Below are 15,230 nucleotides of genomic sequence, written 5' to 3'. Positions count from 1 at the left end.
ACTCCAAATGTGGCCTAACCAAAGTCCTGTACAGTTGCAACATCACTTCACGACTCTTGAATTCAATCCCTCTGCTAATGAACGCTAATACACCGTAGGCCTTCTTACAAGCTCTATCCACCTGAGTGGCAACTTTCAAAGACCTATGAACATAGACCCCAAGATCCCTCTGCTCCTCCACCTCACTAAGAACCCTACCGTTAACCCTGTATTCCGCATTCTTATTTGTCTTTCCAAAATGGACAACCTCACACTTGGCAGGGTTGAACTCCATCTGCCACTCCTCAGCCCAGCTCTGCATCATATCCAAGTCCCTTTGCAGCCAACAAGAGCCCTCCTCACTATCCACAACTCCACCAATCTTCGTATCATCTGCAAATTTACTGACCCACCCTTCGACTCCCTCATGCAAGTCATTAATAAAAATTACGAACAGCAGAGGACCCAGAACTGATCCCTGCGGAACTCCACTTGTAACTGGGCTCCAGGCTGAATATTTACCATCTACCTCCACTCTCTGCCTTCGACCGGTTAGCCAGTTTTCTATCCAATTGGCCAAATTTCCCTCTATCCCATGCCGCCTGACTTTCCACATAAGCCTACCATGGGGAACCTTATCAAATGCCTTACTAAAATCCATGTATACTACATCCACTGCTCTACCCTCATCCACATGCTTGGTCACCTCCTCAAAGAATTCAATCAGACTTGTAAGGCAAGACCTACCCTTCACAAATCCGTGCTGGCTGTCCCTAATCAAGCAGTGCCTTTCCAGATACTCATAAATCCTATCCCTCAGTACCCTTTCCATTACTTTACCTACTACCGAAGTAAGACTAACTGGCCTGTAATTCCCGGGGTTATCCCTATTCCCTTTTTTGAACAGGGGCACTACATTCGCCACTCTCCAGTCCCCTGGTACCACTCCTGTTGACAGTGAAGATGAAAAGATCATTGCCAACGGTACTGCAATTTCCTCTCTTGCTTCCCACATAATCCTAGGATATATCCCATCAGGCCCGGGGGACTTGTCTATCCTCAAGTTGTTCAAAATGTCCAACACATCTTCCTTCCTAACATGTATCTCCTCTAGCTTACCAGTCCGTTTCACACTCTCCTCTTCAACAATACGGTTCCTCTCATTCGTAAATACTGAAGAAAAGTACTCATTCAAGACCTCTCCTATCTCTTCCGACTCAATACACAGTCTCCCACTACTGTCCTTGATTGGACCTACCCTCGTTCTCGTCATTCTCATGTTTCTCACATACGCATAAAATGCCTTTGGGTTATCCTTGATCGTTTCCGCCAGAGATTTTTCATGCCCTCTCTTGGCTCTCCTAATCCCTTTCTTCAGGTCCTTTCTGGCTATCCTGTATCCCTCCACTGCTCTGTCTGAACCCTGTTTCCTCAACCTTATGTAAGCCTCCTTCTTCCTCTTTACAAGACATTCAACCTCCCTCGTCAACCAAGGTTCCCTCACACGACCATTTCTTTCCTGTCTGACCGGTACATACATATCAAGGACACGTCGTATCTGTTCCTTGAAAAAGTTCCACATTTCCACGACATCCTTCCCCGACAGCCCATGTTCCCAATTTATGCTCCTCAGATCCTGTCTTACAGCATCGTAATTACCCTTCCCCCCAATTGTAAAACCTACCCTGTTGCATGCACCTATCTCTCTCCATAACCAAGGTGAAAGTCACAGAATTGTGGTCACCATCACCAAAATGTTCACCCACTAACAAGCCCATCACTTGTCCTGGTTCATTACCGAGTACCAAATCCAAAATGGCCTCCCCTCTGGTCGGACAATCTACATACTGTGTTAGAAAAGCTTCCTGTACACACTGCACTAACACCGCCCCATCTAATCTACTTGATCTAAAGAGCTTCCAATCAATATTTGGGAAGTTGAAATCGCCCATGACTACTACCCTGTGGCTTCTGCAGCTTTCCAAAATCTGTTTCCCAATCTGTTTCTCCACATCTCTGCTGCTATTGGGGGGCCTATAGTAAACACCCAACAAGGTGACTGCACCTTTCCTATTTCTGACTTCAGCCCATACTACCTCTAAAGGCAGATCCCCCTCGAACTGCCTTTCTGCAGCTGTTATACCATTTCTAATTAGCAACGCCACCCCCCCTCCTTTTTTACCACCCTCCCTAATCCTACTGAAACATCTGTAACCAGGAACCTCCAACAACCATTCCTGTCCCTCTTCTATCCACGTTTCCGCGATGGCCACAACATCGTAGTCCCAGGTACCTATCCACGCCTTAAGTTCACGGATCTTATTTCTGATACTCCTTGCGTTGAAGTATACGCACTTGAACCCATCTCTGTGTCCGCAAGTATTCCCTGTCAGTGCTACCTTCTTCACAGCCTCCCCACACACTTGGTTATCCTGACAAACAGCTAGCCTACTTGCTGGACTACAAGTCTGGATCCCATCCCCCTGCCAAATTAGTTTAAACCCCCCCGAAGATAGCTAACAAACCTACCCCCCAGGATATTGGTGCCCTTCTGGTCCTGCTTGTACAGGTCCCACCTTCCCCAGAATGCAGTCCAATTGTCCAAATACCTGAAGCCCTCCCTCCTACACCATCCTTGCAGCCACGTGTTCAACTGCACTCTCTCCCTATTCCTTGCCTCACTGTCACGTGGCACCGGCAACAACCCAGAGATGACGACTCTGTCTGTCCTAGCTTTCAGCTTCGAGCCTAACTCCCTGAGCTCTTGAATGACCTCCCCACCTCTCTTCCTACCTATGTCGTTGGTGCCAACGTGCACCACGACTTCTGGCTGCACACCCTCCCCCTTAAGGATTCTGAAGACACGGTCCGAGACGTCTCGGACCCTGGCACCCGGGAGGCAACAAACCGTCCGAGAGTCTCGCCCATGTCCACAGAATCACCTGTCCGTCCCTCTAACTAGAGAGTCTCCTATAACTAGCGCTCTCCTCCTCTCCCCCTTTCCCTTCTGAGTCTCAGAGCCAGACCTCACGCCACAGACCTGGTCACTGCAGCTTACCCCTGCTAGGCTGTCCCCCCCACCAGTATCCAAAGCGGTATACCTATTGTTTAGGAGAATGACTACAGGGGATCCCTGCACTGCCTGCTTCCTCCCCTTCCCACCTCTAACTGTTACCCAGCTACCTCTGTTCTCTGGCGTAACTATGTCTCTGTATCTTCTATCTATCACCTTCTCAGCCTCTCGAATAATCCTCAGTTCATCCAACTCCAGTTCCAGTTCCCTAACTCGTTCTGTGAGGAGCAGAATCTGACTGCTTTCCTGCAGATGAAGTCGGCAGGAGTATCGGTGGTCACCCCTACCTCAAACATCCGGCAGGAGGAACATTCCACTGCCTGCGCTGCCATTACTCTACACTTCGTCTCCAAAGCAAGAACACTGAGTAGCTTACCTGTGAACTTTAAAGTTAGGTTAGAGGAGGAGGATGGGAGGGAGGCCCTACTATGTAGGGCCTGGGGTATAGAACACACCCACTCAAATATCAATCACTTACCTTCCCGACCAGCTCTGCGCTCCAACCTCACTTCCGCCCAGTTCGCGCCGCTCTCTGCTGAGAAAAGACCGTTGGCGTCGAGGTAAGTTCTTTATATATCACTTACCTTCCCGACCAGCTCTGCGCTCCAACCTCACTTCCGCCCAGCTCAGAAAGTTTCACAAAATCTTTCTGATAGGAAGGAGACTAGAATTGCACGAAATATTTCAACAGTGTCCTAACCAATGTCCTGTACAGCCACAACATGACCTCCCAAATCCCGTAATCAATACTCTGACCAATAAAAGAAAGCACATCAAATACCTTCTTCAGTATCCTATGTGCGATCCCACTTTCAAGGAGCTATGAACCTGCACTCCAAGGTCTCTTTGTTCAGCAACACTCTCTAGGACCTTCCCATTAAGTGTATAAATCCTGCTAAGATTTGCTTTCCCAAAATGCAGCACCTCGCATTTATCTGAATTAAACTCCATCAGCCACTCCTCAGCCCATTGGCCCATCTAGTCAAGATCCTATTGTAATCTGAGGTAACCTTCTTCGCTATCCACTACACCTCCAATTTTGGTATCATCTGCAAACTTACTAACTATATCTCTTATGCTCACATCCAAATCATTTATGTATATGACAAAAAGTAGAGGACCCAGCACCGATCCTTGTGGCATTGCACTGGTCACAGGCCTCCAGTCTGAAAAGCAGCCCTCCACCACCACCCTCTGTTTTCGACCTTTGAGCCAGTTCTGTATCCAAATGGCTAGTGCTCCCTGCATTCCGTGAGATCTAACCTTGCTAACCAGTCTCCCATGGGGAACCTTGTCGAACACCTTACTGAAGTCCATATATATCACATCCACTGCTCTGCCCTCATCAATCCTCTTTGTTACTTCTTCAAAAAACTCAAAATTTGTGTGACATTATTTCCCATGCACAAAGCTATGTTGACTATCCCTAATCAACAGACCTGCAAAGGACCTCTACTGTTCTTCATCCACAGAAAGATCCATAAACTAAACAAACAGTTCTTCCTAGCCATATCGGAAATTAAAGACAGTAAGTACCAAAAACTTTCATGTACTTACCCCCACACTCCGGATTCCTCAACTGTTCCAGAATCTTCCATCGGCCTCCGAAATCAGTCTGGCGCCATTACACACGCGGCCGCTACATCGCCCGCGGCAATAGCTACCACCGCCGCCGACGATGATGTCACTTCCGCCCCCATCGACCTCGCAGCCTCCATGATCGCCGCCCAGACAACCGCGTCCGCGATCGCCGCCCAGACAACCGCCTCCGCGATCGCCATGAAGACAATCGCCGGCAGATTCGCGACCTCCGCGGCTATGGGGAATAACTCTGTCTCTGTGGTCGCCGCAGCCACTTCCGCCCCCAGTGACGTCACTAACCTACACGCCCACAACGCCGCATGCGTCTCCGCCCCCACGCCGATCTCCACGCCTAACCCCGCCCCCCCGGCGAGTTCCGTCACCACGCCTAACCCCGCCCCCACGACAATCTCCGTCACCACGCCTAACCCCGCCCCTTCGCCGATCTCCGACTGCAAGCCTAACCCCGCCCCCACGCCTATTTCCGTCACCACGTCTAACCCCGCCCCTTCGCCTATCGCCATCACCACGCCCAAACCCGCCCCCACGCCGATCAAACATCACCTCGGGGGATCTCCCATCCACCGCCTCCAACCTAATAGTCTCACAACCCCGCACTGCCCGCTTCTACGTCCTGCCCAAAATCAACAAACCTGACTGCCCCGGCCGACCCATTGTCTCCGCCTGCTCCTGCCCCACCGAACTCATCTCCGTATACCCCTTAGTCCAAGAACTCCCCACCTACGTTCGGGACACCACCCATGCCCTCCACCTGCTCCATGATTTTCGCTTCCCCGGTCCCCAACACCTTATTTTCACCATGGACATCCAGTCCTTGTACACCTCCATCCCCCATCACGAAGGACTCAAAGCCCTCCGCTTCTTCCTTTCCCGCCGTACCGACCAGTACCCTTCCACTGACACCCTCCTTCGACTGACTGAACTGGTCCTCACCCTTAACAACTTCTCTTTCCAATCCTCCCACTTCCGTCAAACGAAAGGAGTAGCCATGGGCACCCGCATGGGCCCCAGCGATGCCTGCCTCTTCGTAGGATATGTGGAACAGTCCATCTTCCGCAACTACACTGGCCCCACACCCCACCTTTTCCTCCGCTACATCGATGACTGTATCGGCGCCGCCTCATGCTCCCACGAGGAGGTTGAACAGTTCATCCACTTCACCAACACATTCCACCCCAACCTCAAATTCACCTGGACAGTCTCAGATTCCTCCCTCCCCTTTCTATTTCTATCTCAGGCGACCGAATCAACACGGACATCTACTACAAACCGACTGACTCCCACAGCTACCTGGACTACACCTCCTCCCACCCTGCCCCCTGTAAAAACGCCATCCCATTCTCCCAATTCCTTCGACTCCGCCGCATCTGCTCCCAGGAGGACCAGTTCCAAAAACGTACAACCCAGATGGCCTCCTTCTTCAAGGACCACAATTTCCCCCCCGACATGGTCGATGATGCCCTCCACCGCATCTCTTCCACTTCCCGCTCCTCCGCCCTTGAGCCCCGCCCCTCCAACCGCCACCAGGACAGAACCCCACTGGTCCTCACCTACCACCCCACCAATCTCCATGTACAGCGCATCATCCGCTGTCATTTCCGCCACCTCCAAACGGACCCCACCACCAAGGATATATTTCTCTCCCTCCCCTCCCCTATCAGCATTCCGTAAAGACCACTCCCTCCGTGACTCCCTCGTCAGATCCACACCCCCCCACCAACCCAACCTCCAATCCCGGCACCTTCCCCTGCAACCGTAGGTGTAAGACTTGCGCCCACACCTCCCCCCTCACCTCCCTCCAAGGCCCCAAAGGAAACTTCCATATCCGCCACAGATTCACCTGCACCTCCACACACATCATCTATTGCATCCTCTGCACCCGATGTGGCCTCCTCTATATTGGGGAGATAGGCCGGCTACTTGCGGAGCGTTTCAGAGAACACCTCTGGGACACCCGGACCAACCAACCCAACCACCCTGTGGCTCAACACTTCAACTCCCCCTCCCACTCCACCAAGGATACGCAGGTCTTTGGACTCCTCCATCGCCAGACCACAACAAAACGACGGTTGGAGGAAGAACGCCTCATCTTCCGCCTAGGAACCCTCCAACCACAAGGGATGAACTCGGATTTCACCAGTTTCCTCATTCCCCCTCCCCCCACCTTGTCTCAGTCAAATCCATCGAATTCAGCACTGCCTTCCTAACCTGCAATCTTCTTCCTGACCTCTCTGCCCCCACCCCAGTCTGACCTATCACCCTCACTTGACCTCTTTCCACCTATTACATTTCCGACACCCCTCCCCCAAGTCCCTCCTCCCTCCCTTTTATCTTAGCCTGCTGGACAAACTTTCCTCATTCCTGAAGAAGGGCTTATGCCCGAAACGTCGATTCTCCTGTTCCCTGGATGCTGCCTGACCTGCTGCGCTTTTCCAGCAACACATTTTTAGCTCTGATCTCCAGCATCTGCAGACCTCACTTTCTCCTATCCCTAATCATTCCTTGCCTTTCCAAGTACATGCACATCCTGTCCCTCAGGATTCCCCCTAACAACTTGCCCACCACCGACGTCCAGCTCACTGGTCTATAGTTCCCTGGCTTGTCCTTACCACCCTTCTTAAACATTGGCACCACATTAGCCAACCTCCAGTCTTCCGGTACCTCACCTGTGACTATAAATGATACAAATATTTCAGCAAGAGGCCCAGCAATCACTTCTCTAGCTTCCCACAGAGTTCCAATTTACACCCACTTCCAACCACGTTGCTGCTATCACTCTTGGCCCTGCTCCAACTTTATCAGACTCTCCCCACTTCTTCGCCAGTGCTCCGAACCCCTCTCACGGACAAAAACATAAATTGCTGCGAAAAACTCAGCAGGTCTGGCAGCATCTGTGCAGAGGAAGCAAAGTCAATGCAGTGATGGCAACGCCCCCAGCCCCAAGAAACCATCTTCAATTCCTAGACCCCGCCCCCCCCTCCCTGGAGACCCACCTCCTCAGCCCCGGACCCCTCCCCGTCTCCCATTCATTGAGCCGGGCCGGGCCGGGCCGTCGTCTCGCGAGAGCTGCCCGGCGTTTCCGGTGTTTTTGTGCGGCCCCAGGCCGGGCGGGAGGACAGAGAGGCAAGAGTCCGTGAACATGGCGGTCAGCATCCGCGGCCGCTCCGTTAGGAGCCTCCGCATCAGAGGTACATTACCGGGGGGGGGCAGGCAGTGCGACCCGACTCCATCAATCATTAGACTCGGCAAGGCAACAGACCAATAACCAGAACAAAAACAAAAAGCCCTCAGCAGCGGCAATGAGCAACGCTCGTACTTTAATAACGGCCGCCTCGAATCTTGTTTGTTTATGGAAGTAAAATGCACGACTTACCCGCAAGCTTAACTAAACCATTATTAATCGTATTTTTCTCTCTTTCTTTCTTTCCCTTGCTCATATCTTCTTATATTGGCTTACAATATGCACGCAGGGCGGAATGACAGCGGGGAGGAGAACGTGCCGCTCGATCTGTCCCGAGGTAAGAGGAAAACTGGTTTTTAAATGTGAGGCTGGTGGAAGGAAGTAAATAAACAAAATAAAATGCTGAGGGAGTTTGGTGAGGGGGGGGGGGGCGGCGGTGTGCTGTTGGAAGTACGATAAGATGTGAGGGCAAAGTCGCTCCCCCGTCGAACGGAGTGTGAGGAAAACCACAAACTTTGGAATTACTGTGTAAAGGAGGTTGGGCCGGGAGAGGGGGTGCAGGAGACGTTCACCCGATTCAACCGGGAGGAGTGGGAAAGGGAAGCTGTTTTTATTTCCTTCTCTCTCTCTCTCTCTCTCTCTATCTGTCACTCACGCCGAATGAATCAGGAGCCGCTGCCTCTCCTGGGCGCCAGCTTTTCAAATACTAACGGCTCCCGGGCCTCGAGCCACAGCCGTTGGGGTAGGGGGGAAGATTCCACTCAGGAGCGGGGGGGGGGGGGGAAGAAAGGGAGGAGGGATGGTGTTGGGGAATGCTGGGATCTTTCATCTGCACCAACCCCCCCCCCCTCCCCATTTGTGATTTGGTCTTTCCGTCCCGCCCTCGCGCTGGTCAGCCCTCAAATGTCATCGGGATGGGTGGGGGGCGAGAAGGGAACATCAGGAAGGGGGGGGCTAGGGTGTTGAGGTGGGGTGGGAAAATTGTTTGGGAGAGGGTGTAGGGTAATGGGGAAGGGGAGCAGACAGGATGGGAATCTGTAAGTGGGAGGGAAGATGAGATGGAGGATTGGAAAGTGGGAGATGAGGTGGGCAACTGAGGGAAGGGGAGAGTCAAGACCAGATGGGGGATTAAGGGGAAGAGATGAAGTGGGGGATTGGGAGGGGAGATGTTGTCAGGGACAGGGCAAAAAGTAGAAAGTTGCAATATAAGAATGGGCAATGAGGGTATGAAATGGGGATTGAGAAACTTGAAGTGGAGGGTGCATAAGAATCTAACAAATAGAAGGAATAGACATTACAGCCCCTCAACCTAAACATGTTCAACTGCAAGCCCTTCTCACCTGTCATTCAAAATATCAATATGATGTGGAGGTGCTGGTGTTGGGCTAGGGTGGACAAAGTTAAAAATCACAACACCAGCTTATACTCCAACAGGTTTATTTGGATGTACAAGCTTTCAGAGGCACTGCTCCTTCAGATCGCTAGTGGAGTCATAGGGCACAATTTATAACAAGTAATTGTAGTATCACATGACTGATGTGATCAAAATATCATCAGTGATCTTTGTGAATGTATTTGTTGATTGGGCATCCACAAATCTTTAGGGTAGAGAACTCCAAAAATTCATATGCCTTTGAATGAAGTTATGAGTATGGAGAGACAATGGAAGTAGGGCTCTCAGACAGAGGATCAGCCACGATCATGTTGAAGTAGGCTAGATTGGCTGAATTTCTTCTGTTTTCTGTATTTCTAAGTTTTCTCATCTCTATTCTAAGTGATCAGTGCCTTAGTCTGAGCCGTTGACTCTATAGTTTTGATTTTCCATTTCTGTTATGTCCTTCACTGGCAGCCATCCTATTTCATCTATCTTTCCCTGCATTGTATCCTACCCTTTTTCCCAGTGAAATTTTCTGTCCTAATTTAATTCATTCTGAACAAGAGCAATTCTATCCCAATTCCCTCCCTCAAAATTGTTCCATTCTAAACAAACCAAGCAAGACCCTTCATGTAGCCTGTTGTTTCAAGTTAATGGACACCTCAACCTGTCACTGTTTGGACATGATTTATATTCACCCATGCTCTAAAACTAACATCTGCCTACTCAGTGAATAAACAACCATATTTCACTATTCAAAATAGTGATTTTGTATTATGATTTGAGAGATTCATATTCTTTCAATCACAAATCTAGCACTGCTACAACTGCAAGGAGTGGGTATTTTCTCTTGTTAACACTTCATTGCAAAGAGGCTTGGTTTCACATCCACTGGTACCAGCTGATGACATGTCACATGTCATCAAATATATTGATTGTGCTTGTTTATAAACAAAAGCAAATTACCTCCTGGAAGTAGGCATGGTGGCTCAGTGGTTAGCACTGCTGTCTCAGTGACCTGGTTTGATTCCACCTTTGGCAACTGCAAACTCCAGACAGACATTTTCCCAGGGACTGTGGATTTCCTCCTGGTGATGCAATTTCCTCCCACAGTCCGAAGATGTGCAGGTTAGGTGGATGGGCCATGCTAAATTGCCCATAGTGTCCAGGGATGTACAAGCTAGGTGCATTTACCATGGGAGTCCAGGTTTGCTAGGATAGAGTAGGGATGTGCTCTGGGTGGACTTGATGAGTTGAATGGCCTGTTCCACACTGTAGGGATTCTGTGATGGTACCTGCTGGGTCTCCCAGCAGCACTGATTTAACAAGTGCATGTGCAGTATTTCTAAAGATGCTGACTGCCACTGTGGAACGTGCTCGGTGTCTCTTGCCAAAATGCCTGTATGGACCCTGCTCCATTAATCAGTCCCAGTGCCGGCCTAACCTTTGCGCGCTCACCGTGCTCCAGAGCTACCTGCCCTGAATGTCAGCTTGTTTGCATTGCCTAGTAATGAAATCTTCAGTGATTTGTTTACATATAAAATGTACTCTTAAGTTTTGTGGGAAGTGGCGGCAGTTTCGATGTATTTTTCTGTATTAAAGTTTGTTGTTTTTTTGCCTCTGGGTGGAGAAAGGAGGATGATGGGTGCATGATGTGTTTTTTTCGAAGCGGCCACGTCCTGAGGGGAGGGACCGGCAGCTGCCTCTGCAGCAGCCCCGGCTCTCTGATCTCCTTCCTGCGGCTGAGATGCACGCGAGGCCGGGGTTCTAGACTTATAATGTCGGCCCTAATTCAGGAAGGGGCAGAAACCCAGTCCCTATGACTTTTTTTTTGTTTAAGTTGGTAAGTATGTTGTGGTCATTTTCTCCGGTTCAAGTCTTCTTTCTGACGATTCCCTCGTTGCAAGTAGCAGCCGCTGCTCAAGTTCCTTCTCATTTTGTACAAGGAAGCTGGATCGCTGTTTACAAACTGTTCCCGTTCTGAGGCAGGCTTGAATGTCACCCATTTTGAAATAACCCTGTCGGCTGGCTGCTCATTGTTCACATCTGTATTCTCACATAAACAAAGTTGAAGAAACAGGCTGCAGTTCACTTTGTCATCTACACATTTCCCCTGATATTTGTTGTATTTGCTTGCCGAGGATTAATTCTTTTTACTGTAGCACAGCGTTAATTTGACATTGCAAAATCAAATATTTTGGTTCAGCTTTGTTGTTTTATTCCACTATTACAATAGTGAATAATTAAAAAGAACAAAGCATTGGTATTTGTAATGCGCATCACTTGGCAGTTCTCTGGAAGCAAGCATTGTAGTTTCAACATTCAAAGAGAACAGACATGTTTACATCTTTTGTAAACAGAGCAGTGAATCACTTTCAAGTCAGAATGGATAGTCCAGTTTGGCAGAGAGAATAATAAAGAAGCATATTAACTAAATGGTGAAAAGTAGAGCATTGGGGTGCAAAGAGATCTGGGTGTTCCAATACATGCATCACAGAAGGTTAGTATGCAGGTACAGCTAATAATCAGGAAAACTTAACAGATTCTTTGGTTTATTGCGTGAAGAATTGAATGCAAAAGAAGGGATGTTATGCTGCAGTTATGCAGAGCATTGATGAGACCGCAACTGGAGTATGGTGTATACAGCACTGGTCAATGTACTTACGGAAAGATGTTAATATGTTGGAGGTAAAAACAATGATGACTGCAGATGCTGGAAACCAGTTTCTGGATTAGTGGTGCTGGAAGAGCACAGCAGTTCAGGCAGCATCCAAGGAGCTTCAAAATCGACGTTTCGGGCAAAAGCCCTTCATCAGGAATTGAAGGGCGTTTGCCCGAAACGTCGATTTCGAAGCTCCTTGGATGCTGCCTGAACTGCTGTGCTCTTCCAGCACCACTAATCCAGAAGTTAATATGTTGGAAGCAGTCCAGAGAAGGTTCACTGCACCAGTACCTTCAATGAGCGAATGCTTGAAGAGGGGAAGGCTGGGCAGTCTAGGCCTGCATCATCTGGAGTTTAGAAGAATCAGAGGTGACTTAATTGAAACTTCAAGATCCTGAAGGGGCTACTGGATGGAGGTTTCTTTTTTGAGAGAATCAAGAACTCAGGGTCATAGTTCAAAAATAAAAGAAACCCATTTAAAATGGATATGATGAATCTTTTTACACTCTGATGCTTGAGTCTCTGGAATTCCTTTCCTCAAGAGGCAACAGTTGCAGAATCTTAAATATTTTTAAGGCAGAGGTAGATGGATTCTTGGGGGGGATGAATGATTATCATAGGTATGCAGGAATGCAGAGTTGAGATTTAAATCAGATCAGCCCTGATCTTGGTGCAGCAGGCTTGAGGGGCAGAGTGGCATAGTCTTGTTCCTTTTTCATATGTTTCTTTGGATTGGAGGGAAATTTTTGGGTTGAGTTTTTAGCAAAGACGTGAAATCATTTGAAATCTTCTCTTTCTGTAATCCCAAGGAATTGAAATATGATGTATAACGTAGAACGTTACAGCACAGTACAGGCCCTTTGGTCCTCGATGTTGCACTGACCTGTGGAATCAAACTGAAGCCCGTCTAACCTACACTACTCCATTCTTGTTCATATGCCTATCCAGTGACTATTTAAATGCCATTAAAGTTGGTGAGTCTACACAGTTGCAGGCGTTGCATTCCACGCAGTTACTATTCTGAGTAAAGAAACTACCTCTGACATCTGTCCTATATCTATCACCCCTCAATTTAAAGCTCTGTCCCCTCCTGCTAGCTATTGTCATCCTGTGAAAAAAGCTCTCACTGTCCAACCCATCTGATCCTCTGATTATCTTATGTCTCCAGTCTCCTCTCACCTCCTCCTCTCTAATGAAAACAACCTCAAGCCCCTCAGCCTTTCATCGTAAGACCTTCCCTTCATACCAGGCAACATCCTAGTAAATCTCCTCTCTACCCTTTCCAAAGCTTCCACATTCTTCCTATAATGCGGTGACTAGAACTGTATGCAATACTCCAAATGTGGCGACACCAGAGTTTTGTATAGTTGCTGCATGATCTCATGGTTCCAAAACTCAGTCCCTCTACCAATAAAATCTCTAACACACTGTATGCCTTCTTAACAACCGTATCAACCTGGGTGGCAACTTTCAAGGATCTATGGGACACTGAGATCTCTCTACTCGTCTACACTACCAAGAATCTTTCCATTAGCCCAGTACTTTGCATTCCTTTACTCCTTCCAAAGTGAATCACCTCAACCTTTCAGCATTAAGCACCATTTGCCACCTCTCAGCCCAGCTCCACAGCTTACCTATGTCTCTCTGAAACCTACAACATCCTTTGTCACTATTCACAACTCTACTGACCTTAGTGTCATCTGCAAATTTACTAACCCATCCTTCTATACCCTCATCAAAGTCATTTATATAAATGACAAACAACATTGGACCCAAAACAGGTCCTTGTGGTACACCACTAGTAACTGAACTCCAGCATCAACCACCACCCTCTGTCGTCTTTCAGCTAGCCAATTTCTGATCCAAACCGCTAAATCACCCTTAATCCCAAGCCTCAGTATTTTCTGCAATAGTCTACTGTGGGGAACCTTACCAAATACCTTACTGAAATCCATATATACCACATCAAGTGCTTTTCCCTTATCCTGTTTGGTCACCTTCTCAAAGAACTCAATAAGGTTTGTGAGGCATGACCTACCCTTCACAAAACAGTGTTGACTATCTCTAATCAACTTATTCAACTGTAGATGATCTTAAATCCAATCTCCTATAATCCTTTTCAACACTTCACCCACAACTGAAGTAAGGCTCCCAGGTCTATAATTTCTAGGGTTGTCTATCATTTCTAGGGTTGTCTCTACTCCCCTTTTTGAACAAGGGAACATTTGTTATCCTCCAGTCTTCTGGCAGTATTCCTGTGGACAATGATGATGTAAAGATCAAAGCCAAAGGCTCTGCAGTCTCTTCCTTGGCTTCCCAGAGAATCCTAGGATAAATCCCATCTGGCCCAGGGAATTTATCTATTTTCACACTTTCCAGAATTGGTAACACCTCCTTATGCATCTCAATGCCATCCAGTCTATAGCCTGTATCTCAGTATTGTCCTTGTCAACCATGTCTTTTTCTAGTGTGAATACTGATGAAAAGTATTCATTTAGCCATTCCCCATCTCTTCTGACTCCACTTCCCACTACACTGCTTGATTGGAGCAAATCTTACTCTAGTCTTTTTTTTATTCTTGATATAGCTATAGAAAGCCTTAGGGTTTTCCTTGATCCTATCTGCCAATGACTTCTCATGTCCCCTACTGGCTCCTCTTAACTCTCTCTAAGTTTTTCCTGGCTAACTTGTAATTCTCAAGCGCCCGAACTGAGTCATCTCATCCCATCTGAACATAAGCCACCTTCTTCCTCTTGACAAGAGATTCAATTTCCTTAGTAAACGGCTCCTGCGCTCGACAACCTCTTCCCTGCTTGACTGGTACATACTTATCAAGGACCCTTAACAGCTGGACCTTGAATAAGCTCCACATTTCTATTGTGTCTATCCCCTGCAGTTTCCTTCCCCATCCTATGCATCCTGAATCCTGTCTAATTGCATCGTAATTGCCTTTTCCCCCAGCTATAACTGTTGCACTGTGGTATATACGTATTCCTTTCCGTCACTAAAGTAAACCTAACTGAATTGTGGTCACTATTGCCGAAGTGTTCACCTACCTCCAAATCTAACACCTGGCCAGGTTCATTATGCAGTACCAAATCTAGTGTGGTCTTGCCCCTTGTTGGCCTATCTATATATTGTGTCAAGAAACCCTCTTGCATGCATTGGACAAAAACTGACCCATTCAAAGAACTTAAACTATGATATTCCCAGGTACAAACAATGACTGCAGATGCTGGAAACCAGATTCTGGATTAGTGGTGCTGGAAGAGCACAGCAGTTCAGGCAGCATCCAAGGAGCTTCGAAATCGACGTTTCGGGCAAAAGCCCTTCATCAGGAATAAAGGCAGTGAGTCTG

General features: G+C 48.1%; 1 protein-coding gene across 2 annotated transcripts in view; it reads left to right on the top strand.

Annotated features, from left to right (window-relative positions):
• Nucleotides 1–7,744: 7,744 nt before the first annotated feature.
• Nucleotides 7,745–15,230, top strand: part of rictora (RPTOR independent companion of MTOR, complex 2 a) — a 239,055-nt gene continuing 231,569 nt past the window's right edge. For both annotated transcript variants that reach the window (XM_043703095.2, XM_043703086.2), the window contains exons 1-2: nucleotides 7,745–7,842; nucleotides 8,125–8,172. In XM_043703095.2, the coding sequence (XP_043559030.1) occupies nucleotides 7,794–7,842; nucleotides 8,125–8,172 (97 nt within the window). In that variant the 5' untranslated portion in view covers nucleotides 7,745–7,793. The remainder of the gene's footprint in view (nucleotides 7,843–8,124; nucleotides 8,173–15,230) is intronic.

Source organism: Chiloscyllium plagiosum, unplaced genomic scaffold (assembly GCF_037043375.1).
Source record: "Chiloscyllium plagiosum isolate Xiang-an unplaced genomic scaffold, Cpla_swu_hap1 HiC_scaffold_2, whole genome shotgun sequence".
NCBI classification, from domain to species: Eukaryota; Metazoa; Chordata; class Chondrichthyes; order Orectolobiformes; family Hemiscylliidae; genus Chiloscyllium; species Chiloscyllium plagiosum.
This window is presented reverse-complemented; position numbering and strand designations above follow the sequence as displayed.